Below are 22,893 nucleotides of genomic sequence, written 5' to 3' on the forward strand. Positions count from 1 at the left end.
TTTTTTAGCATGTTGTAAATTGTATGTGTTTAACTTAGATTAAGCATGTTGTAAATTGTATGTGTTTCACTTAGATTAATATACTTAGGTTGTTATTAATTTAGTTAAATACTTAATTGTTTTAAGTGTGTAAAATCGTATGAGTAGACAAGGGCCATTTTGTTAATATTGGCCTAAACCCTTCATTAGTACCTTGTTCAGGTCTCTTGAGGTTGAGGGCGGCCTTTATTAGCACTTGGAGAACGGTCTAACACATAAGTTAATTTCCCAGCTGAGTAAGGGGCGCATACGGATGGTGTCTTAGGTTGGGACCCTGGGTGATGGGTTCAATTGGATCTCAGAGATACTATAGAATGAGCGTAAACCACTATGTGGGAGTAGCCGATAGGGGCCTAAACCTCAATGAGGGAGTAGCCTCCGTAGTATCACCAAAATGAGTCCTCCCTCTTACTTACCTCTTAATCTGGCCATCCAGCCTTCTGAAACAAAGGAAAGAGACTTATGTCTAGGCGACTATCCCTATATCGTATCTCACCAATAGTAGTGGTTTCTATTGGGCTCGACTTACAACTTGGAATCAATTGAGATATTAACTAAGTTTATAACAAACTTAAAAAAAAAAAAAAAAAAAATGTTGTGTGACATGCTTAAGGTATATTGGATTAAACATGACCTTGTCGATGGTAGCTGTTCTATAGTCCGATTGCACAACGAGGTCCTCTGTTCCAGTACCTAAGTATGTAAATGTAAAAGTAACTTAAAAAGCTAAGGAAAGACATAATGTTTGTATCTGAACCTTGTATATGTTACTAACACTTGATTGCCAGAAAGTTCTGTTATTCCAGTCCAGACTTAAGCTATTCCCAGGTAAACTTCGTTCTCGTTGGATTGGCCCATTTGTAGTTACTAATGTGTTTGTTCATGGTGCTGTAGAGATCAAGAGTGAGAAGATGGGGAAGGAGTTCAAGGTTAATGGGCATCATCTCATGCCCTACTATGAGTCCTTGGTGGAGCACACATTGGAAGAGATACCCCTCCAAGAGACACCCCAGGACATGTGAACAAGGAGAAGAGCCCAGGCTGAAGGACTATAAATATCAAGCGCTGCATGGGAGGCAACCCATTTCAACCGAAGTTGTGGAGGAGCCATCAACGAGAGTTTGACATTTCTATCCCTTCACTTGCTTAGGTTGAATTGTACTTGTGTCTATGTTTGTTTATTTTACCCTTCCCTTATTTTCGTACGTAGCCCCCCATATTTAGGGTCTATATACCATATTTCTTGCCTACATTGAGGACAATGTAGATTCTAAGTGTAGGGTGGGTTTACACCTTTATTTTAGTTTAAAAAAAAATTAAAAAAAAAAATTTCTTTGGTTTTAGTCTTTTTGTTTGTTTGAGTCTTAGGATGCTCCTAACGTCTAGGATGAATATGTCTCTGAATTCATGGCTGAAGGTTTTCACAATCGAAATAGGACTTAATTGAATTCTGTGGTTAATCGACGTTGTGATACTTGTATGAAGATTTGAGATAGGATTGTAACTTGGTTCATTAAGCATGCTAGGATTAAGTCTAATTCATTTGACCCTAAGTGAGCTGTTGAGCTAAACTACTTTCTTTTCGAGTGCTTTATTGATAAATTCAGAATTTCATGGCTGTATTTGCAAAACCTCATCATTCTTTGAAAATCCAATGATCATGTGCCATAGATTTTAATGGATTAGAGAATACTAGAACTCGACTGTTGTGACTGTCAAAACTTGTATGCCATAATATGCCCTGATCCTGGATAGGATAGAAGGCATTAGGGTAACCACCATAGCCAAACAAGCATGTGTCCCCAATTGTGCCCGTCGTGGGACTCCTTAGAGTGAACCCCTTTGAGCCTACGTTGAAAACCTTTGTTTCATCACCCTCACTACCCTACCATGAGCGTAGTACATGATATCTCTACCCTTGTCCTAGGGACTTAGTAGAGCATGACATAGTGTGTAGGGGTGATGATGAAAGACAAGTGTGGGGTGGGGGAAAACCAAGAGAAAGAAAAAAAAATAGCCGTAAAAAATGAAAGAAAATGAAAAAAAAGAAAGAAAGAAAAACGGCAAAAGAAAAGAAAAACTGAAAAGAAAATTCTTGGGAAATTGTTGAAGTGTGGTTTTGGACTTTCATATTTGTAGAAGGCTCAAAGTTGAAAATTAGGCCTTTGTCCATTTCCATGTTGGTTAGAGTGAAGGTTGGGCCCAAAAAAATGAAAATTGGCCTACAAAAATGGTGACATAAGGTGGTTCATATATGCTCTGCTAGGTCCTTAGGATTTTTGTATCCTTAATCTTCATTTCAAAAACCCTAGCTTAGCCCCATTACAACCCGTTTTAAGTCCTTACTTGATCCTTGAGATGGGCAGTCTTTGGTTAGTGGAGTCAGGTACGCAATCGAGCTTATGGTTTAGGTCCATTTGTGCACTTAGTCATTTCTTGAGGTCTTTAAAAATTCTTCACAAAATGGTTTTATTGATGAAATATGCAAGTTGTTTGTTGCCTTACAATTTGTTCTCTTGCATATACTTGAGTGTGAAGCTTTTAAGCATAGCCATTTCTGAGAGAAAAATCGAGAGTATGCCTTGTGTGTTTGGATTGGACTTGTTCGAAACATGCTATCATTCACTGTATAACTTAAGTTCTCCATATCTTACTTAGTCATATGAGTGTCACATGTTTATTAACCATGGAATTATCTATGCGATTTTGATTAAGTGTTTAACGTGAAAGCCATGAGTTTGGAGTCTCTGAGACAACAGTTAGGGGCAGTAGAGTCATTTACTTGCTTTTTGTCGAGTCTTTGTTTTGTTTTGTATTTTTGTTTTGCTAAGGGACTAGCAAAAGCTAAGTGTGGGGTATTTGATAGGAGCATAAAGTGCGACGATACTATTGAGTATATGCCCCATTTTAGCCTTGTTTCTCCCTTAAGTTTCGTGTTTTGAGTCATCGAGTCATTTTAAGAGTCTTGTAGAGTGTTTGGCGTGAAATAAGCGGAAAAAGATAAATTCATGAAAAATCCTAGCTAGATCATGATTCCTCACTGTCGACTGTTTTTGTGGTCTTTACATTTTAATTCCCTTTATTTTCTCTAGAAATTTCTGATATTTTCCTGCTTGTTGTAGGAAACCTTGGCTGGTGGAACTCTTGGGAACAGCAACGACTGAATCAGAAAATAAAGCATTTAAAGACGTTTGACCAAGCAATGAAGAAGGGAAATAAAGGAGAAAGACGTTTTCAGTTGGGGAATAAAGGAGAAAGACGTTTTTCAGTTGTGGAATAAAGGAGAAAGATGTTTCAACTGGAAAATAAATAAAGGAGAAAGACGTTTCAGCTTGTTAAAAGACCCCATTATGAGAGGAATTAAGGCCATAAAGAGACGTTTCAGCTGGAAAATTAAATGAATTATGATGCAATCCCATCCGTCCAATGATGAAGGGTATGATCGACAAAAGCCAACCAATGCTGCCCTATAAATAGGCAACGTCCAGAATAGAATTGGTATCACTTCCCGGCCTATCACTTCCCGGCCAAAAACTATTCCAAGACTTTGCCCAATTCACTTCTCAAACCTCCAACACTTACAAGACTGTGACCACCATCCATCCATCATTCTACGAAGTTCTTAGGCGCTGAGTCAAGGACGCTCCACCACCATAGCAGAGACGAGTTCATCACCTTGTTGCCAAGCCGCTGAGGAAAGCTTCAAAGTGTAACTATGACTCTATTTACAATTTTTGTTTCGGTTTTGTGTGTTTGGATTTGCGAGTTGTGTAATTGGAGACATGAAATTTTCAGAATATTTTTATTGATATTTTTGAGATTTTCAGTTTATTATTGAGTTAATTTCGAGAATTCTTTTATGATGCATGTTACAATATTGTGCCCTTTTATGTGTTTAGGTAATTTTCTGAGTTTGGTTCATAAGTTTGCATGCTAGAATAATGGTGAGAGTTCTTGTGTGTTTGCTTAATTTGCCAAGAGTAATTATTATTTGTTAAGGCGCTGAGTTAAACAAGCAGTAATTAGTTCTAACGGGTGGTAAAAATCATGTCTTAATGATTAAACGTGTTTGGACCCAAAATGAACATTTTGGCCTGACAAGGCGTGTCTTGGAGAAATTGAGCCAATGTCAGTGGCTCAAGCTATATATTGTCGACAAGTTCGAAATATATATTTAGAGTCTAAATAAAAAATGTTTGGCTCCAATTTTGCTGCAGCTGGTCAACAGTCTCTTTTCTTGCGCGGGCGTGCCAGCACCGTTCGGGTACGGTCGTCGGGGGTGTCCCTTGACCTGACTTCTTTCAAGCAATTGTGGACGAGGAGAGCACCAACCTCGTCGTGGGATTCTTTGTGCCTCTTGGCGAGGACTTTTGCTGAGCTTCTTGAAAATCACAATCGATACTCGATGTTGTAGATCGAGCAGAGCGAGAACCACTGGGAAGTGAGGAGAACTTGCTAAAGCGTGACTTTAGCTTGACTGGGTTGCTAGGGCGTTACCCTTGCTTGGCTGGTTCTGTAACCGTTGTGGTCGCGGCACTACCGTCGGCTCCCGAGGAGACTAGGACCGAAGTACGTTGACAGAGGGTTTGGTGGCACTAAAAGTCGGCTTCTGAGAAGACTAGGACTAGGAGTGTGATCACCGCTAAGAGAAAGAGAATGAGAGGAGTTGCTCTTAGAGAGGTTTGCTCTAGAGAGAACTTAGATCATCTTAGAGATGTTGTTGTTGTATGTGAATGTGTGAATTGTGTTTCAATGTAACCTCTATTTATAGGCTACCATGCCAACTACTTTGGCATTAAACAAATGAAAGTGGAGCACTAATTGGAGATAAGGGAGGTGGAGGTGTAGGTGGAGCACTAATAGGAATGATGAATTTGGGAGATAAGGGAGGTGGAGATGGAGGTGGAGCACTAATAGGAATGATGAATTTGGGAGATAAGGAAGCACTTTCGGCTCCTTTATTCCTTCATGTATATCTCCATCAGAAATTCAGATTCTGGCCATGATGTCTTCATAAAAAATGTTCCACTATGAATCTAGATCATGCTGACCAAATTTCAGAGCTTTCTTCCATGTGGTTGGGCCGAAAATGCTGCTGGACCTCTTACAGGTCCAGTTTTCCAGTTTTGCTTCTGTAGAAAATTGGGCTGATTGTTTGAAGGCCTTCCACTCAAAAAAAGCTCTTGCACTCTTCATAAGAAATGATCCTTGGGCTGTCTAGAATGGATCTGGAAAGTTTCAGCACATTTCGATTTCATTTGGTTAGTCTGCCACCCCTCCTTCCTTGTCTAGCTCGGTTTTTTCCTAGCCGAAGTAGGAAAATATGCTAAAGTTGACTTGTCATACTTCCATAGTAGGCTTTATTTAGCCTCTAAATATATATTTCGAGCTTGTCGACAATATATAGCTTGAGCCACTGACATTGGCTCAATTTCTCCAAGACACGCCTTGTCAGGCCAAAATGTTCATTTTGGGTCCAAACAAAACGATTCTGGAAATTACTTGTTAAATTCTATGTGTAATGGTTAATTTGCACGTGTGAGTTGATTCGAGGGTTAGATAATACTACTACTTAAGAGAACTACGCTGAGTGTTTTTGAAAATTAGTAGTATTAGGCTTGGTAAGGACTTTTCCGATCCAAGCCTACATTAGAACGAATCAGATAAATGGATTGATCCGCTGAGCTTTTCATTTGGGCTCTTATCTATGCATTCAAGATGGGCACAGTTTTGTAGCATGTTGAAATGAATTTCTGAGTGGTATTGGTCTAGGTTAGGGAAGTCGATCATTGTATATAGTTTTATTTGTTTTGTTTTTATTTTAAGTAGATTAGGAACCAAATTTCAAAACCCCCATTTTATTCTTTTATTTGTTAATTGACCTTTTTGTGTAGGTGTACCCTACAATCCCCGGACTGAACGATCCCTGCTTATCCTATACTGACAACTACATTTGGCAGGGTTAAATTGTGAGGCTATTTCAGCCGCATCAATTTTTGGCGCCGTTGCCGGGGATTGTTAAAATCCCTAGTACTTAAAGTGTCATTGATTTTGTTGTTTATATAGAATGCATGCTCAATTTTTGTACTATACTTGTGGAATGGTGACAAATTGCGATTTATGTTAGGCCAAGCTATAATTGTGATTTAGTTTAAGTTTTATGAGTTTTACAAAATTTAGCATGTCTTTTATAATTGTTGTGCAATTTGTAGAAGTTTTTAAGCATGTTGTAAATTGTATATTGTAAATTGTAGAATGAGTTTTTTTTTTTTTTTTTTTTAAGCATGTTGTAAATTGATAGGAGCATAAAGTGCGACGATATTATTGAGTATATGATGCAATCCCATCCGTCCAATGATGAAGGGTATGATCGACAAAAGCCAACAAATGCTCCCCTATAAATAGGCAACGTCCAGAACAGAATTTGCATCACTTCCCGGCCTATCACTTCCTGGCCAAAAGCTATTCCAAGACTTTGCCCAATTCACTTCACAAACCTCTAACACCTACAAGACCGTTACCACCATCCATCCATCATTCTATGAAGTTCTTAGGCGCTGAGTCAAGGACGCTCCACCACCATAGCAGAGACGAGTTCATCACCTTGTTGCTAAGCCGCTGAGGAAAGCTTCAAAGTGTAACTATGACTCTATTTACAATTTTTGTTTCGGTTTTGTGTGTTTGGATTTGCGAGTTGTGTAATTGGAGACATGAAATTTTCAGAATATTTTTATTGATATTTTTGAGATTTTCAGTTTATTATTGAGTTAATTTCGAGAATTCTTTTATGATGCATGTTACAATATTGTGCCCTTTTATGTGTTTAGGTAATTTTCTGAGTTTGGTTCATAAGTTTGCATGCTAGAATAATGGTGAGAGTTCTTGTGTGTTTGCTTAATTTGCCAAGAGTAATTATTATTTGTTAAAGCGCTGAGTTAAACAAGTAGTAATTAGTTCTAACGGGTGGTAAAAATCATGTCTTAATGATTAAACGATTCTGGAAATTACGTGTTAAATTCTATGTGTAATGGTTAATTTGCACGTGTGAGTTGATTCGAGGGTTAGATAATACTACTACTTAAGAGAACTACGCTGAGTGTTTTCGAAAATTAGTAGTATTAGGCTTGGTAAGGACTTTTCCGATCCAAGCCTACATTAGAACGAATCAGATAAATGGATTGATCCGCTGAGACTTTTCATTTGGGCTCTTATCTAAGCGTTTAAGATGGGCACATTTTTGTAGCATGTTGAAATGGATTTTCTATTTTTACACTTAGTAATTTCTGAGTGGTATTGGTCTAGGTTAGGGAAGTCGATCATTGTATATAGTTTTATTTGTTTTGTTTTTATTTTAAGTAGATTAGGAACCAAATTTCAAAACCCCCATTTTATTCTTTTATTTGTTAATTGACCTTTTTGTGTAGGTGTACCCTACAATCCCCGGACTGAACAATCCCTGCTTATCCTATACTGACAACTACATTTGGCAGGGTTAAATTGTGAGGCTATTTCAGCCGCATCAATATAATGATCTGGCTGCAGGCCGGGCCTGAGCTTTGAACCTTCCGTCCTAGCCCTGCTTCGTGTCAATGGGCAGAGTCGGGATGGGCTTTGGTGCGGGCTGAGCCGGGCTTTTGCCCACTAGGCCGAGCTGGCGCCTATGGGTGTTTGGGTCCGCGGGCCAAATGATGACCCCTACTGTTGGCCATTGCCTGTTCCTCTATCTTTACTCGCTTTATCTTTAATCCTAAATCTCAAGTACTGAAATATATTTTGACGAAACTGCTTAGAAATTTTTCATTGATTTCAATGTATGACTTGGGTCCATTTTTGCTCATCCCTGTCGGCCATTGTCTGTTCCTCTATGGCTCTATCGTTACTCACTCTATATATCTCTAATCTGAATCTCAAGTACTGAAAGATATTTTGACGAAACTGCTTAGAAATTGATTTCTTCCTTTTATCTCTGCTACCAAGAATTCTAGTCCCAACAATTTATTTTTTGTTAAAAAAATGGTGGCCGAGTGAGCTATCACTTCGGGGTCGGGAGCCACTTGGGTATGACCCATTCCCAAGGGATGTTTTTCACAAGCTGGGTTCAAATCAGGGACCTCCTATTACCAGGAGAAGCTCTACAGCATCCGCCCCACTTGCAGCCTAACATGCTTTGACTAGACCAACCTCATGGGTTTGTTCCAACGATTCCAGCGATTTCAAAATCTTTGCAAATCCCACATCTTCAATTCTACACACCAAGAAATCTTTGTCTGTTTGTAGTTTGTACCGACAAGGCGACAATTCTTTTTCTTATTAATTCATTAATAGAATTCCTTAATTAAACAAGTCGATATGATGGTGCAGGGCATCTTCCTCGATCTTTCTGTTTCATCACCTTTTTCTTAATTACTTTAAAATATTGTTTGAAGGGTCAAGGATGCTTTAAAAAAGTGCAAAATCTGTGCAAATCCTACACATCTTTGATCTGTTCAATAATTCTACGCATCAAGAAATCTTTGTCTGTTTGTACCGACAAGGCTAATGATGGTGCAGGGCATCTTCCTCGATCTTTCATTACCTTTTTCTTAATTACTTTAAAATCTTTGCAGCTTGGAACTCTACATGATTTATTTCTTCTGCTATCAAGAATTCTTGGCCACATATATGTTCTTACCAAGAATAGTCCCATTCTTTTCTTATCAAACTGTGTGTTCAAAAATCTTTGCAATATGAGCTGAACCTGAAAATTGAAAAGATCAGCAGCTCAGCACAACATCTCTGTATTCTTTCTTATCCCACACTGCTTCGTCTGCTTTAATTAGTTTCACATGCAAGTGTTCAATCATCAGGTATTTATTGTCGATTGATATTATATATCGAAGGCTTCCGACAATTAATTTTGCATTTGCTTAAATTTTTTCTTTTTGCCTAACTCCAGAGCTAAGCATCACGATTGTGGAGTACTTTTTGCTCCAAGGACTAGATCGTGGACATCATTGTATAGCAGAGGAAGGAAGTTTTGACTCGTGGATTAGTTTTTGCATGTTCTATGGCTTCTTCTTCTTCTCCTCCTCCTGCGCATGCCTTTAAGTATGATGTCTTCCTTAGTTTCCGAGGGGAGGACACCCGCAATACTTTTACCAGTCATCTTCATGCCGCTTTAAAGCAGAAGAAAATCGAAACCTACATAGATTACGAACTTGTGAGAGGAGAGGAAATTGCACCGGCCCTTCTCAAAGCAATAGAGGAATCGAAGCTTTCGGTGGTCATTTTGTCACAAGACTATGCTTCTTCAACATGGTGCTTGGACGAACTTGCTCATATTTTGGAATGCAAGGAAAGACACGGACAGATTGTTATACCCATTTTTTACAGAACAGATCCATCACATGTACGCCACCAGAGGGAGAGTTATGCAGCTGCATTTGTTCAACATGAAGAACGTTTCAAGGACAAGGTGCTCAAGTGGAGGGATGCTTTGACAAAAGCATCCAAACTAGCTGGGTTTGATTCACGCAGTATCGGGTAACCTTCTAACTTTTTAGTTATTCAAATATCTCAGTAATCTACTATATGCCTTAAACTATTAATTATTTGTTCTTGGTTATTATGCCAGCCTTGAATCCGAATTAGTTGAGTTAGTTGTCGAAGATATTGTGATGAAGATGAGTAGTGAATGCTCAAGCAATTTAAAGGGTCTGGTTGGAATTGAAAGTCGTATCCAGCGACTCGAGTCATTGTTATGCATTGATGTAGAAGATGTTCGTGTTCGCACTGTTGGTATTTGGGGTATGGGTGGTGTTGGCAAGACCACCCTTGCTGATGTTGTATTCAACCAACTCTCATCTCAATTCGAAGCTTCCTGTTTCCTTGCTGATGTCAGAGAAAAATCTGAGAAACATGGACTAGACGATTTGCGAGATAAACTTTTTGGCAAATTATTGAATGATGAAAGTCTAAGGATCGGCACTCGATCTATAGGATCAACTTTTATCAACAAGAGGCTCTCCCATGCAAAGGTCCTCGTTGTGCTTGATGATGTGAATGATGTTAGCCAACTAAAAACTTTAGTTGGTGATCAGGTTCAATTTGGACCAGGAAGTAGAATCATTATAACAACTAGAGATATTCATCAACTTAGAGAGATGCAACAACTGCATAAAGGAGCTGACCATGATGTTGTAATATACGAGGCAGAGGAACTAAATGATGATGAAGCACTTCAGCTCTTCCACTTGAATGATTCTGAGGAAATCAGTTGCGGAGCAGAATATACCGAATTAGTGAGAACGGTGGTGCATTATGCTGCGGGAATTCCCTTAGCCCTTCAAATATGGGGTTCCTTATTTCGTCGATGCAAGAGCACACAAGAACGGGAAAGTTTCTTGAAAAAGTTGAAAACGTTTCCTGAAAAGAAACTTCAAAATGTGTATAGGATAAGTTATGATGCATTAGGAGAAAATGAGAGGGAGATATTTCTTTATATCGCATGTTTTCACAAAGGAGAGAATGTAAATAGAGCAAAAGAACAATTGGATGCATGTGGATTATTTGCGGATAGTGGAATCAACATTCTCATTGATATGTCTCTGATATCAATCAAAGACAAATGGCGGACAGAAAAAACTGGTTACTTGTGGATGCATGATTTGATACAAGAAATGGGTTGGGCAATTGAGCGTGAACAACATCCGAAGCCTGGAAAGCGTAGAAGGCTGTGTACCCCGGAGGACATCTGTCATGTGTTGGAAAAGAATAAGGTAATGGCCTAATTCATTGACATTGCTTACAAAAATTGCATCAACTTTCAAAGAGAAAATCATTATCCTATAACGATTTGATGTTAGTTTGAGTAATTCTATTTTTTTGGTAAGACTATATATGCTGATTTATACTTCGCGTCAATTGTCAGGGGACTGAAAAAGTTCAAAGCATATCCCTAAACCTGTCTCAGATTACAAAGCTAAACTTGACTCCTCAAGCCTTCAAAAATATGTGTAATCTAAAATTTCTGAAGTTATATGGTGAAGATCGCTCGGGCCACTACTACTACCCTTGGAATGACTGCAATGTGCACCTTAATCTTCACAATCTGGAATATCTTCCTGATTCCCTTATATATCTCAGCTGGCCTGCATACACTTTGAAATATTTGCCATCAACATTTTCTGCTGAGAATCTGACTGAGCTTTCTATGCCTGGTAGCCAACTACAAAAACTTTGGGATGAAGGCCAGGTATGCGACCAAGTTAGTTCCTGCATGTATTAATTATTGAATGCAGTATATGTAAAAGTCATATATTCAAGCCAAGTTATTCTTACCATTTCTCTTTAAAATTGTTACAGAAGCCTAGGAACTTAAAACGCCTCAATCTCAGTTATTCTGAGCAGCTGGTTGAAGTTCCAGATCTCTCTATGAGCGTAAACATTGAGAGGATAAACCTTGGAGGCTGTAAAAGGCTGGTTGAAATTCCTTCCTATTTTGAAAATCTTCACAAGCTTACTTCATTGAATGCGACCAATTGCTCGAATCTTAGTGTTCTCTCGGATATGCCATGCAATATGGTTTGGCTGGAGTTGGGTAGGACTGCAATAGAAGACTTGCCTTCATCAATTTGGTCCCTTGAAAAACTTGTTGAATTGAATCTTGACGGGTGCGAGGGCATTAAGAAACTTCCAAACAGCATTTGGAAGCTGTATTCCCTCACAAGTCTTAATTTGTCTGGGACAAGTATAGAAGGATTGCCCTCGTCAATCGAGTGTCTCTCTGGGTTACAATTTCTTGAACTGCAGAATTGCAAAAGGTTTGTCAGTCTCCCAACCAGCATTTATAAGTTGAAATCTCTCAAGACCTTTTATCTTTCTGGATGCTCTAGCTTGGAAAACTTCCCTGAGATCTTGGAGCCTATGGAACTTCTGGGGAATCTTAGTTTAGCAGGAACCAAATTTAAAGACGTAGTTGGGCGGAAGGAATTAGTGTTACCTGGGTGTAGAAGCTTTGAGTCTGTCCCAAACAGCATCTTGCCTCCGTCGTCGGTCATTTTATGGTCTTGGATGAGTAGGCTAGACCTCAGTGACTGCACAATGTTAGAAGAAATCCCTGATTGGATCTTTAGCCTAAACAGGTTATCTGAATTATATCTGCGTGGAACCATGATTAGGAGCATACCTTCAACCATCAATCAAGCATCCCGGCTGAGTATATTAGATCTACAGAATTGCAAGCGCCTTGAATCTTTACCCAAGCTCCCATATCTTCTAGAACGGATATTTGCAAGTGGCTGCAAGAGATTGAAGACAGTGTCTGGGTTCACGACTGCACTCACAGAACGTTTGGATCGAAGAGTTCTTTCAAATATATATTGGAAGCATTTATTTGATAACTGCGTAAGTTTGGATGAGAATGCAAGGAGGAACATAATGGATTATGCACATCTTAGAAATAAGGCAACAGCTCATCATCCGGTACCTCTCTCTCTCTCTCTCTCTCTCTCTCTCTCTCTCTATATATATATATATATATATATATATATATATATATATGCATTCCTCTGCTTCTAATTTTGGCAAGTTAAAACAAATAATCAAAATCATGTCTTTGTCTAGGGTCCGTACCTAATGAACTACAAAGCAATATGTCCGGGAAATGAAATTCCACAATGGGTGAGCAATCAAATGGAGGGGTCTTCGATAGATATCAAGCTTCCTCTACATTGGTCTGCAGATGCAAACTTTTTGGGTTTAGCTTTCTGCGTTGTTGTTGACTTCTCTAAAGCAGAAAATAAGATATGTTCGGGCGAATCCATTTTCAAAACCGAAAATGGTGAAAGCCATACCTTTAGCAGCAATTTTGAGAACTGGTTGATCGATTGTGATGACGACAACTCAGATCACCTGGTGTTGTGGTACGATTCCCTTGAGGAGGTGAGGTCCACTCCTTATTCCAATGCCACTCAAGCCTCTTTTCATTTCTTTGTATACAGCTTCAGCGATGATGGAAAGCAGCAGCGCTCGGTTGAGAATCCGGTGAAAAGGTGTGGGGTGGGCTTTATGTATGCTAAGGCCGAGACCGACAAAAAAAAAAAGAGAAACCAGAGAATAAAAGATGTGGAAATCAATTTATTAAAGGGGTCTCCCGGTCCAGAGAAACCAGAGCCGTTTAAAAGATGTTATTTAAAGGGGTCTCCCGGTCCATCAATTTTTTAGGCCTCGGAAATCAAGTACGGCCCAACAAACACTGTCTTTGGTCCGAGACGATAGACAGACCCAGTTTTTCAGTTGATCAAGGATGAAAATCTGCTGCAGCGCGGCGTAGGTGGCGACTGGCGAGGGCTTTGGGGGTGAAGGTGGGGCAAGACGAAGTCGTAGGCCCTTGTGAACCTGGCCGGTCAAGTAAATGAGGTTGTGCTTCCCGAAGCCGAAGTTCTAAGCCTTGCTTGATGAAGTTAGATTTTTGATAAGTTCTTTTCAATCTTGTAGTTGGAATTTTGTTTTTCTAGAATTTGTAATAAGATCGCACATTATGTGGCTAGAGGCCTAGAGCCTCGATCTTGTTAACTTTTGCAACCTATTGGTGGAGAATGACGCTTAATTGGCTCGCTCCAACACTTGCAAAAGACTCTTGAGTTGAGTAATAGTGTGGTACTCCACATAAGTGTTATTGGCCTGGTTTGATGAGGCCACTATATGCTCCTAATTGTAAGTTTCTATCAAAAAAAAAAAAAAAAGGATCTTAAAATGTTAGGGAAGCTTTTAAGAGGGATACCTAACTAAACATGATGATTAAGTTTAACGGACTATGCAAATTTTAGAAGGTTAACTATAATTTTTTTATTTTATTTTTAATGAAAGACTAATGTGTTTGCCTTCAAGCCTTAACCAAGTGCCTTAATGACAAGTCTCGCATGTCCCATAACAACACACTCTATTCCTTCCTCAATTTTGGAGGTTAGGATTGTTACTATCTTTCAGAAGATAAACTAGTTTACGCACCTTCTGTCTCAATTCCGCTACACATTGTTTCTGTGAATTCCAATGGCTTGCCCTGATGCTTCACTTCTAAAAGGAGGGAATACCAGCAATTCAGGTATTCAAAAAGTTGAAGTCTCAGTTCAAAACCTAGAGTTTTCCTCAGGTTCATTCAGAGGAGCTAAATTGAATGGACCTGGGAATTGCAGGACATGGAAGAAGATGATTTCAGCTTACCTTCGTGGAATCCACAGGATGGGTCATGTCACCGGTACTATTAAGGCTCTGGCGAATGAGGAGAGTGAAGAGTATGTCAAGTGGGAAGAAGAAGACGCTCAATGATCTCTATCTGAATGAATCTGACTTTTCTCAAATCTATGGGTATTTGTGCAACATAACAAGGATGGAATAGGATGGGCAAGCAGTTTTAGTGTTTTACACCCAGCTGAAAAATGTTTGGGCCTAGATTGATCAGCGACGACCAAACAAATTAAAGAATGTTGAGGATATTTCTTGGTACCATAAGGAGAAGAAGTTGGAGTGTGTGCACCAATTCCTGACACTACAACAAAGCTGGTCTTTTACGACATACAATGTGCACCGTAAAAGACAACTTTACTGCATAAAGAAGCATGTCATAAAAGACAAATTTCTCTTGTAGCACACAAAATGTGCGCCGTAAAAAACATTTTTTGCGTGTCGCAAAACACTCTTTTGAGTGCCGTGAAAGATGTTTTACAACTTTGATTGTGTGCCGTAAAAGACCATTTTGCGTGTTGCGTGTCGTAAAAGACCATTTTGCATGTCTTAAAATGCCATTTTGCGTGTCGTAAAAGATGTCTTCATTCACTTTTCTAATAGATAATACTTTTAATTAAATCCTTTCATTCAAGCATAGTAAACAAAAGCATTCATGGAGTAAATTATATCAATTAAATAACTTCATATTACAAAATCATAGTATAATTAAACTGGTTTTCAAATATAGAACATACTAGCTAGATTAGAATTGCTTTCAGATTGATTACATGAGTACTTGAAGGGGCTGATTATAACTTGATATGATGCCACATGCCAACCATTTCCCATAAAGAAGTCGTACATCATAGAGCCTATAAAGACAAGCAATGACAAATATTAGTGAAGTTAGCCCTTCAATTAGTCCAAATGAATCATCCATAAAAGTCAAAACAAATAACCCCAATTTCAAGGTGAATTTGGGGTTATTATTTTTCTGAACTTATTAAACAAGTTACTACTCATCCCATAACTTACTAAATTTTTCATTTTGAAAGTCCATGTGCAAGGCAGAAATTTAAGCATACAGCTTCGCAAAAAAGTCAATAACTGGTTGAGAATATTACTTAACATCTTGTTAAGACAAATTTATATATAACCAATATTCTCAGACACATAGAAACCATTAGACACTAATTATAAAGCATTTCATCTTTCTTCTTTTTCTTTTTTTTGGATAGGATGTCAAATGATCTTCCAGTAAAATCACCCCATCTAGAACAGCAAATTTCAAACAATCACTACTTGGAAACTATACAAAACAAGTAAACTATATATGTGACATACCGGTTCTTTACGAGAATAAACTGTAGGTGTCGGCGTAACCCCGCCTTCTTCTGTGGCGTGCTTCTAACTGGATCAGAAGACAAACTGATGATGATGGAGCATCTAAATAGAAGATTCCACGGGGTTAGAAATCTTCACCAAAAAAGTTGACACGGGGGCAGTAGTAAATTTGTCAGTCATGATGTGTGCTAAAAATTTACTTAAAGAACAAAGGATGACCATTAAAGTGGTGGCAAAAATATATAAAGTTCTTACATTCTGTGTTTCTGTTGGTGCGTGACGAAAATAGAAATCCTCTGACAACTTTTCTCTTCTCTCCCTATTATATAAGCAAATTGTAGCATAAAATGGCTCTACATGAGAGGGAGGAGAGGACACATGTAGAGAAAGAGAACACAAAGTCAGAAACTTTGAAAGAGCTGTTAAGTAACAGAAGAAACAGTATAAAGAAATAAGCATAATGATATGGCACCAGTTAAAAGACACTCACCAACCAGTCCCGCTTGAAATGATAGGGACAGAACTTTCACTGAGATCTTCAGGCCACTGAGAGAAGTAGAGAAAATAACAATTAATAAGCACAAGGGAAAAGCAATCAGGCTTATAAGAACTCCTACATGAAGAAAAGATTATACAATTGCCATACTGAGATATTGGAGTTTCTGGAACCCTTTGACCGCATATCAATGATCTTTCACTTTCCCAATCAAAAGCTGGTTGATAAGCAGGGAGAGGAGATTGACCAAAATGCTGCACAGAGTATCACGTTTAAATTGATTAGCACAAAACATGGGCACGTGAATCATTAGTACTAGTGTAGCAAGATATAAACAAGAAAGATACTACATAAAGTTAAACTTGTGCTGCATATGTGAACAAATAAAATGTGTCCTCGAGCAAGTACAACCTTTGGATCATTGGAGTGTGCTGAATCAGAGGCTACTGCATCTGTAAATTGGCGCTCCGAGGTACTTGGTAAATCATCATCAATGGTATCGTTTGCATTGGTTCGCCTTGCACCGACAATGTGCAATTCTGCAATGGGTTAAAAACCAATGTCGCTCAATCCTATCCAAATCTAACTTCATATTAGGCAGACTTAACTGATCATTCAGAAACACTTGGCATCTAACAGGGAGTTAATCCAGTAAACAATTCTAGCACATGATTGCACCATTCTTGCGCTTTATCCATCACTAGTGACGGAAACACATTCAGTGCAGGCATTGCAGATTCTTTAAATCTATAACTAACTTTAAATTTGTCATGAATAATATATCCTATCTAAACAAATTCTAAGTTTCCTGTTACTGTTTCCTTTAGAGTAAGGTACACCAGAGTGAGTGAGCCTAATATTCATCATATAAAGGGCTATCATAAACCAGTTTGTTTGTTTCTTGATGTTCAAGTTTTTGTTCAACTGAATTGGTTTCTGGTTGAAGATTACATATTTGCTAGGTAGTGATAACTTTGTAAATTTGTCAGAGTTGCTTAAAATAGAGAATTGCTTTGCCTTACTAATTCTGAACTAATATCAAAGTATAAGCTAATATTCACCCTTACTTATCTAATTATTAAATAAAGGAGAGTATCACCACTTCTGATTTGAATGCACTTAAGAGCCATATCTAACTACAGAAGTACACCCATTCATGAAAAAATGGTCCAATAATTACGTTTGCACTGAATTTCAACTCCATGGACGATACAGGATCCCCATGCATTATAGACATCCATTATCTCACAAAAAATTCCAACCAAAACACAACTCGACCATGAACTAATATGCAAAACAAGTTACTCATCTAACACCTTGATTCAAGTCAAACCACACAAACTTGTATTATTCTGATTGCATGTAGAGGCTAGTCACAGTCATGATTAACATCTAAAGAGAGAAAAGCGCTAGTCACAATCGAGCTACAAGGGACCTCTACTTTTTCTTTTTACAGATTATTGATGTGCATCACCTCACACTCTAGTTACCAAATTAAAGTTATATCACAATAGTATATAGATTATACTAGCCAATACAACCCTAGAATACACATCCCAAAATAAGAGGAATCATTAAATAGCATTATCATTTCTGAAAACAGTATTCAAATCCTAAGTTTCTCACATATTCAGCTTCGTGATTATGATACCATCAATTCGCCAGAAACACCAAATTTAAACTGATTAGTAATCAAATCTTCAAGAAAACAACTGGTAGAAGAACACTGCGGCCTCACTTTCTAGTCTATAGTTCCAATTCAGTTACACACCATTCACCACGATCCATACATGCAACGGATATGTACAAGTATGGTACCACTTCCAATCAATCACAACAATTACTCTATCAGAAATCCTATCAAGGAAAACCACACAAACAGCTAATCCGAAACGAAAAACGAATTGCAGAGATTGAAATCGAAACCCTAATAAAGGTTACTCACTTCGACGCAAAAAAAAAAAAAAAAAACCAGTAACCACAATTCGAAATCAGAAACCTAGCACAGTTAAACTAGGCGGAGCAGGAAGAAGCGTACTGACCACTTGAAATCGACGCTTCTGACGGCCATGGAGGTCGAGCTATCCACGATTCGCTGCGAGTGAGATACAAGATCCGACGATACTCAAGGAAGGAAATGCTTGAATCGGACGCCTATCTTTCGCGGACGGAGAGAGTTTTCGGAGAGAACAGAGGTCGCCGGAAAAAGAGAGAGGCGATGAGGGAGTGAACGGTGAACCACCATTGAGTCGGCGAGTCGGAGTCTATATGGACTCTGAGATGAAATAAGGAAGATTGAATATTACCAATGGCTTTTGTTTTTCTTTTTTCAATCAAAACAAAAGAAAAAAAAATTAATATATTTCCATAAAAAAAAATTAATACTTTATAGAAATAAATATTTCTATAAAGTATTAATTTTTTTTCTTCCGTTTATTGAGACTTTATCCTACACCCGCAAGGATGAGTTTCAGCAAGATAGTGCAAAGGCATTCCATTTTGAAATTTCCAGCTTGACAGTCCAAGCTAAGCCCCCACGGGCTCAAGGTTTACCTCCTGGCTTCACTGCACCACAATTAGGACTACGTCCCATGACTCAGGGTTCTTCTCCAGGCTGGTCTGTATGTCAGCACGCAACGCAACTTGACTGGACACATCCAAGAGACTTGTTTTAAGTTGGTTGGGTACCCTACTTGATACTTCAGTAAACCCAAGCCAACTGGACCTCGAGGAAGAGGAAAGACAGCTATTCATCTTGTTTAGAGTTCGGAGTACTTTGAAGTAGCAAGGTAAGATCATACCATAGGCAGTGATGGCTAGTCCTCAAACTCGATGGTTGGTACGTAGAGGTACTGGTAAGATTGGTATGGCTTTAAATATTTCTAACTTTGTAGGTTCAGATACTTGGATTATTGATTCTAGTGCTTCAGATCATATGGCCTATGATAGCTAGGAAGTATTTAATTACCTTATCCACCCCTAATGCCAATGGTGAATCCTTCCCTGTCCTAGGTATTGGGTCCATAAGAGTCACACCTCCCTTAGTATTGCATGATATGTTGTATGTACCTGACTTGTCTCACCTCCTAATCTCAGTTCCCCAACTAAATGCTCAATCCTTGTGCTCAGTGACATTTTTTCCCCATGTATGTTGTGTTTCAGGATCTTCTGACCAGGGAAGTCATTGGAAAAGGGTATCTGAGGGGGAGACTATTTCATCTAGATCAAGCTTATGCCAGGGAGAAGCCAAGGGGAGAAGCCAAGGAAGAATGTGTTTGGCTCCAATTTTGTTGCAGCTGGTCAACAGTCTCTTTTCTGCGCGGGCGTGCCAGCACCGTTCGGGTGCGGTCGTCGGGGGTGTCCCTTGACCTGACTTCTTTTGAGCGATTGTGGACGAGGAGAGCACCAACCTCGTCGTGGGATTCTTTGTGCCTCGTGGTGAGGACTTTTGCTGAGCTTCTTGAAAATCACCAAATCGATACTCGATGTTGTAGATCGAGCAGAGCGAGAACCACCGGGAAGTGAGGAGAACTTGCTAAAGCGTGACTTTAGCTTGGCTGGGTTGCTAGGGCGTTACCCTTGCTTGGCTGGTTCCGTAACCGTTGTGGTCGCGGCACTACTGTCGGCTCCCGAGGAGACTAGGACCGAAGCACGTTGACAGAGGGTTTGGTGGCACTGAAAGTCGGCTTCTGAGAAGACTAGGACTAGGAGTGTGATCACCGCTAAGAGAAAGAAAAGGAGAGGAGTTGCTCTTAGAGAGGTTTGCTCTAGAGAGAACTTAGATCATCTTAGAGATGTTGTTGTGTTGTGTTGTGAATGTGTGATTTAGAATGAGAAGAGAAGGTGTTTATATAGGGAAGAAAAAGAAGAGTGAAATGATGAGTGGAAGAAAAATAATGAAAGTGGAATATGAAAGTGATTTGTAAAATATGGAAAAGATAGAGAAATGATGAAATGAAAGCAAGGCATGAAGGTGCAACAACATGTAAGTGATGATGATCTATTAAAGAGATTGTCTTGAAAAATATATCCAAGGAAAAGAAGAAAAGCATCTAGCTTTCTTCATGTGGGTAGGAAACATGAACATGTGAATATTGAGCTGGTTTTAGGTCAGTTTCTGCCCCTTTATTCCTTCAATTATTTCTCCAACAAGACTTCAGAATGAGCTTTCGACTTCTTCATAAAAAATGTTCCACTATGAGTGTAGATCACCCTGGTAAAATTTCAGATTTTTATTCCATGTGGTTGGGCCGAAAATGCTGCTGGACCTCTTACAGGTCCAGTTTTCCAGTTTTGCTTCTGTAGAAAATTGGGCTGATTGTTTGAAGGCCTTCCACTCAAAAAAAACTCTTGCACTCTTCATAAGAAATGATCCTTGGGCTGTCTAGAATGGATCTGGAAAGTTTCAGCACATTTCGATTTCATTTGGTAAGTCTGCCACCCCTCCTTCCTTGTCTAGCTCGGTTTTTCCTAGCCGAAGTAGGAAAATGTGCTAAAGTTGACTTTTCATGTTTCCATGCTTCCATGCTTTCATAGTAGGCTTTATTTAGCCTCTAAATATATATTTCGAACTTGTCGACAATATATAGCTTGAGCCACTGACATTGGCTCAATTTCTCCAAAACACGCCTTGTCAGGCCAAAATGCTTATTTTGGGTCCAAACATTGCCCCCCAGACCTCGAAGTCAAAGGTCTTCGTCTTGACTGAAGAGGTCTTGAATCAGCACTGCTCTTATAATGTTGTTGCTCCAAAGCCACTTGTATTGGCTTGACTGATAATACTTGACTGATTCCAGATAGGCCTCTAAATAGGCCATAAAGCTTGAATGCCACAATCTGGATTGCCTTTGTTATGAACTGATGCTTCCTTTGCCAACTTTATTGCCCCCCATGGATCTAGCGAAACTTGGGCAGGTTGTAGGCAATCAAAACTTTAGCGTGCCCCCCATGCGAAGAAGACTGCTTTTGATCGCGAATGAGGATCCTTCTCTTCCTTGGTGGTAGCTTCGCCATGTGTATAGCAATAAGTATCTGCCTTGTTCGCAGGCTCTCTGTTGAGAATGCAACTGCTGCAAAAGAAGCCCAACTCGATGAACCTTTGGCTGCTTCTGAAGAAATGGGCCGCAACCTGGCCCGTGCCAGAGAATGGGCCACTCAGGCCGAAGCTGGTGCCATTGTGGCGGAACTCCGCGTGGAGGAACTTTGCTTGAGATTGAGATTCGCGGGCCAATCTCTGTAGGCCCCCTCGAAAACCGTTCGGTCTCCTCACATGCTGTTAATCCCTTCTTTTCCGAGATTTAAGGCATTAATCACTTGTTGAAAAACAACGGTCGTGAAAAAATAATATCGTGAAAAGAACAGTTACTTCCTCGAAAACCGTTCGGTTTCCCCACATGCTATTATTCCTCTAATAATAGCTAACTCCTCAAAAATCGCTCCTCACATGATGCTAGTCCCTTTTTTCCCGAGATTTGGAATCACTAATCTCGATTTACTGACATCGGTTTTGAAATTGAGCTTCATCCAAGGGTGGGGATTTGCCTGAAGTCCCTATAAATAGTTGTATTTCAGGAAGGGAATACTCACAACAACTTTTCTAAAATATTCGAGAAATGGCCTTTCAATCCTTGCTTCTTTTTCTCCTTCTTCACAAATCTTCCCCTCATGAAATGACCTTTAGCCTCTAAATTTTAGGCTTTATGGCGTAATCTTAAGCCTGGGTTAGGCCTCAGGGCGTAATCTTAGGCAACCCCTTGTTTCGTCCTTCTGGAGTTCTGCAACAAAAATGCCAGGCTTCAGATTGGTTTAGAAACACGAGGGGGCTCCAAGTGTGGGATCTCCGGTCATGTAAGATCATTTTTTGAGAAAATCCCATACGCGGAGCGAAACGGGGAGAGGGAGGACGGCCACTCTGAGGTTCATCTTTCCTCCTCTGTTTCCTTTCTTCTGGACCTAGCCAGTGTTGTGCCCTCCAGATGGAAGGGGCTTTGGTTCTCACCTCCTTTTCTCCCTTTCTCTTCTTGATAGAATCTTGGAGGGATGAGAAGGGATGGACTCTTTGAAGGAATGGGTTCAAGCTACAGAATGGCTGTTCCTATACTTCACGTCCAGCTAATGGTGGTTACCAAGGCTAGAAGGGGTGCAGAGACTCAAGCTGATATTCGGTTCCTTCACTCTCTGCCCCTCCAGGAGATAATGGCGCGGCTCAACCCGACGTTGGATTCCATAGCTGCTTCCACTTGAGAAAAGATTTAGAAGATAATCCGAAGATTCTTGTTTTGTATTCTAGCCACTTTTGGCTTTGTAATGAATGTATTGCTTTTGGCCGCAAAGCCACTTTATGAATACAATAATATTTTCTTATCCTGATATCCAAATATCCGTGAGAAGCCAATAATTGTGTCTCGCAAGGCCCCAAATATAGGCCCCCATAGTTGTATATTGAAAATAATATGAACTTTTAAAATATGCTCCGCGTCAAAAAGAGCCTCGTGGCGAGGTTTTTGAGAACATATGTATCTTTTGGATCCACTTGCTGGCTCCCAACTCAAAACTCTTAGCGACAATAACTCCTTCCCCGCGTCCGCTTGTCATAGGCGCGAGCGACTCGTTGCTTTTCCATGACCAAATTATCTAAAGCCTCCAAGCGCTTTTCGCTAAGGTCTTCATGTTCCTGCCACATAGCCTGAACGTAGTCTTCTCCAATGAGATGATGTTGCTCTTGGACTCGTAATGATTGGACGTTGACTTCCAACGGCAGAACTGCATCATGGCCAAACATCAAAGCATAAGGTGTTGTCGCGGTGGGA

At 39.6% G+C, this 22,893-nt stretch overlaps 1 protein-coding gene and 1 long non-coding RNA gene across 5 annotated transcripts in view; one reads left to right on the plus strand and one right to left on the minus strand.

The window, feature by feature from the left end:
- Positions 1 to 18,396, minus strand: part of LOC133715475 (uncharacterized) — an 89,912-nt gene extending 71,516 nt beyond the window's left edge. The window contains exons 1-7 of one of the 3 annotated variants that reach the window (XR_009849082.1): positions 18,127 to 18,396; positions 16,496 to 16,623; positions 16,235 to 16,338; positions 16,079 to 16,134; positions 15,844 to 15,941; positions 15,589 to 15,720; positions 15,033 to 15,116 (exon numbers count right to left, since the gene is read on the minus strand). This is a non-coding gene — a long non-coding RNA (uncharacterized LOC133715475). Of the gene's footprint in view, positions 1 to 14,902; positions 15,117 to 15,588; positions 15,721 to 15,843; positions 15,942 to 16,078; positions 16,135 to 16,234; positions 16,339 to 16,495; positions 16,624 to 18,126 lie in introns of those variants that run through there. The other 2 variants (XR_009849081.1, XR_009849080.1) reach the window with 2 other exon arrangements.
- Positions 8,513 to 13,723, plus strand: LOC133714256 (disease resistance-like protein DSC1). Of its 2 annotated transcripts, none has more exons than XM_062140337.1 (6): positions 8,513 to 8,885; positions 8,975 to 9,561; positions 9,653 to 10,796; positions 10,949 to 11,272; positions 11,383 to 12,501; positions 12,643 to 13,723. In XM_062140337.1, exons 2-6 carry the CDS (start codon positions 9,086 to 9,088, stop codon positions 13,240 to 13,242), a joined length of 3,663 nt encoding a protein of 1,220 aa, XP_061996321.1. In that variant the 5' UTR covers positions 8,513 to 8,885; positions 8,975 to 9,085; the 3' UTR covers positions 13,243 to 13,723. The 2 variants fall into 2 exon arrangements, with proteins under 2 accessions (XP_061996321.1, XP_061996322.1); XM_062140338.1 differs by having other exon boundaries at positions 8,513 to 8,866.
- Positions 18,397 to 22,893: the final 4,497 nt, after the last annotated feature.

Source organism: Rosa rugosa, chromosome 6, assembly GCF_958449725.1.
Source record: "Rosa rugosa chromosome 6, drRosRugo1.1, whole genome shotgun sequence".
NCBI classification, from domain to species: Eukaryota; Viridiplantae; Streptophyta; class Magnoliopsida; order Rosales; family Rosaceae; genus Rosa; species Rosa rugosa.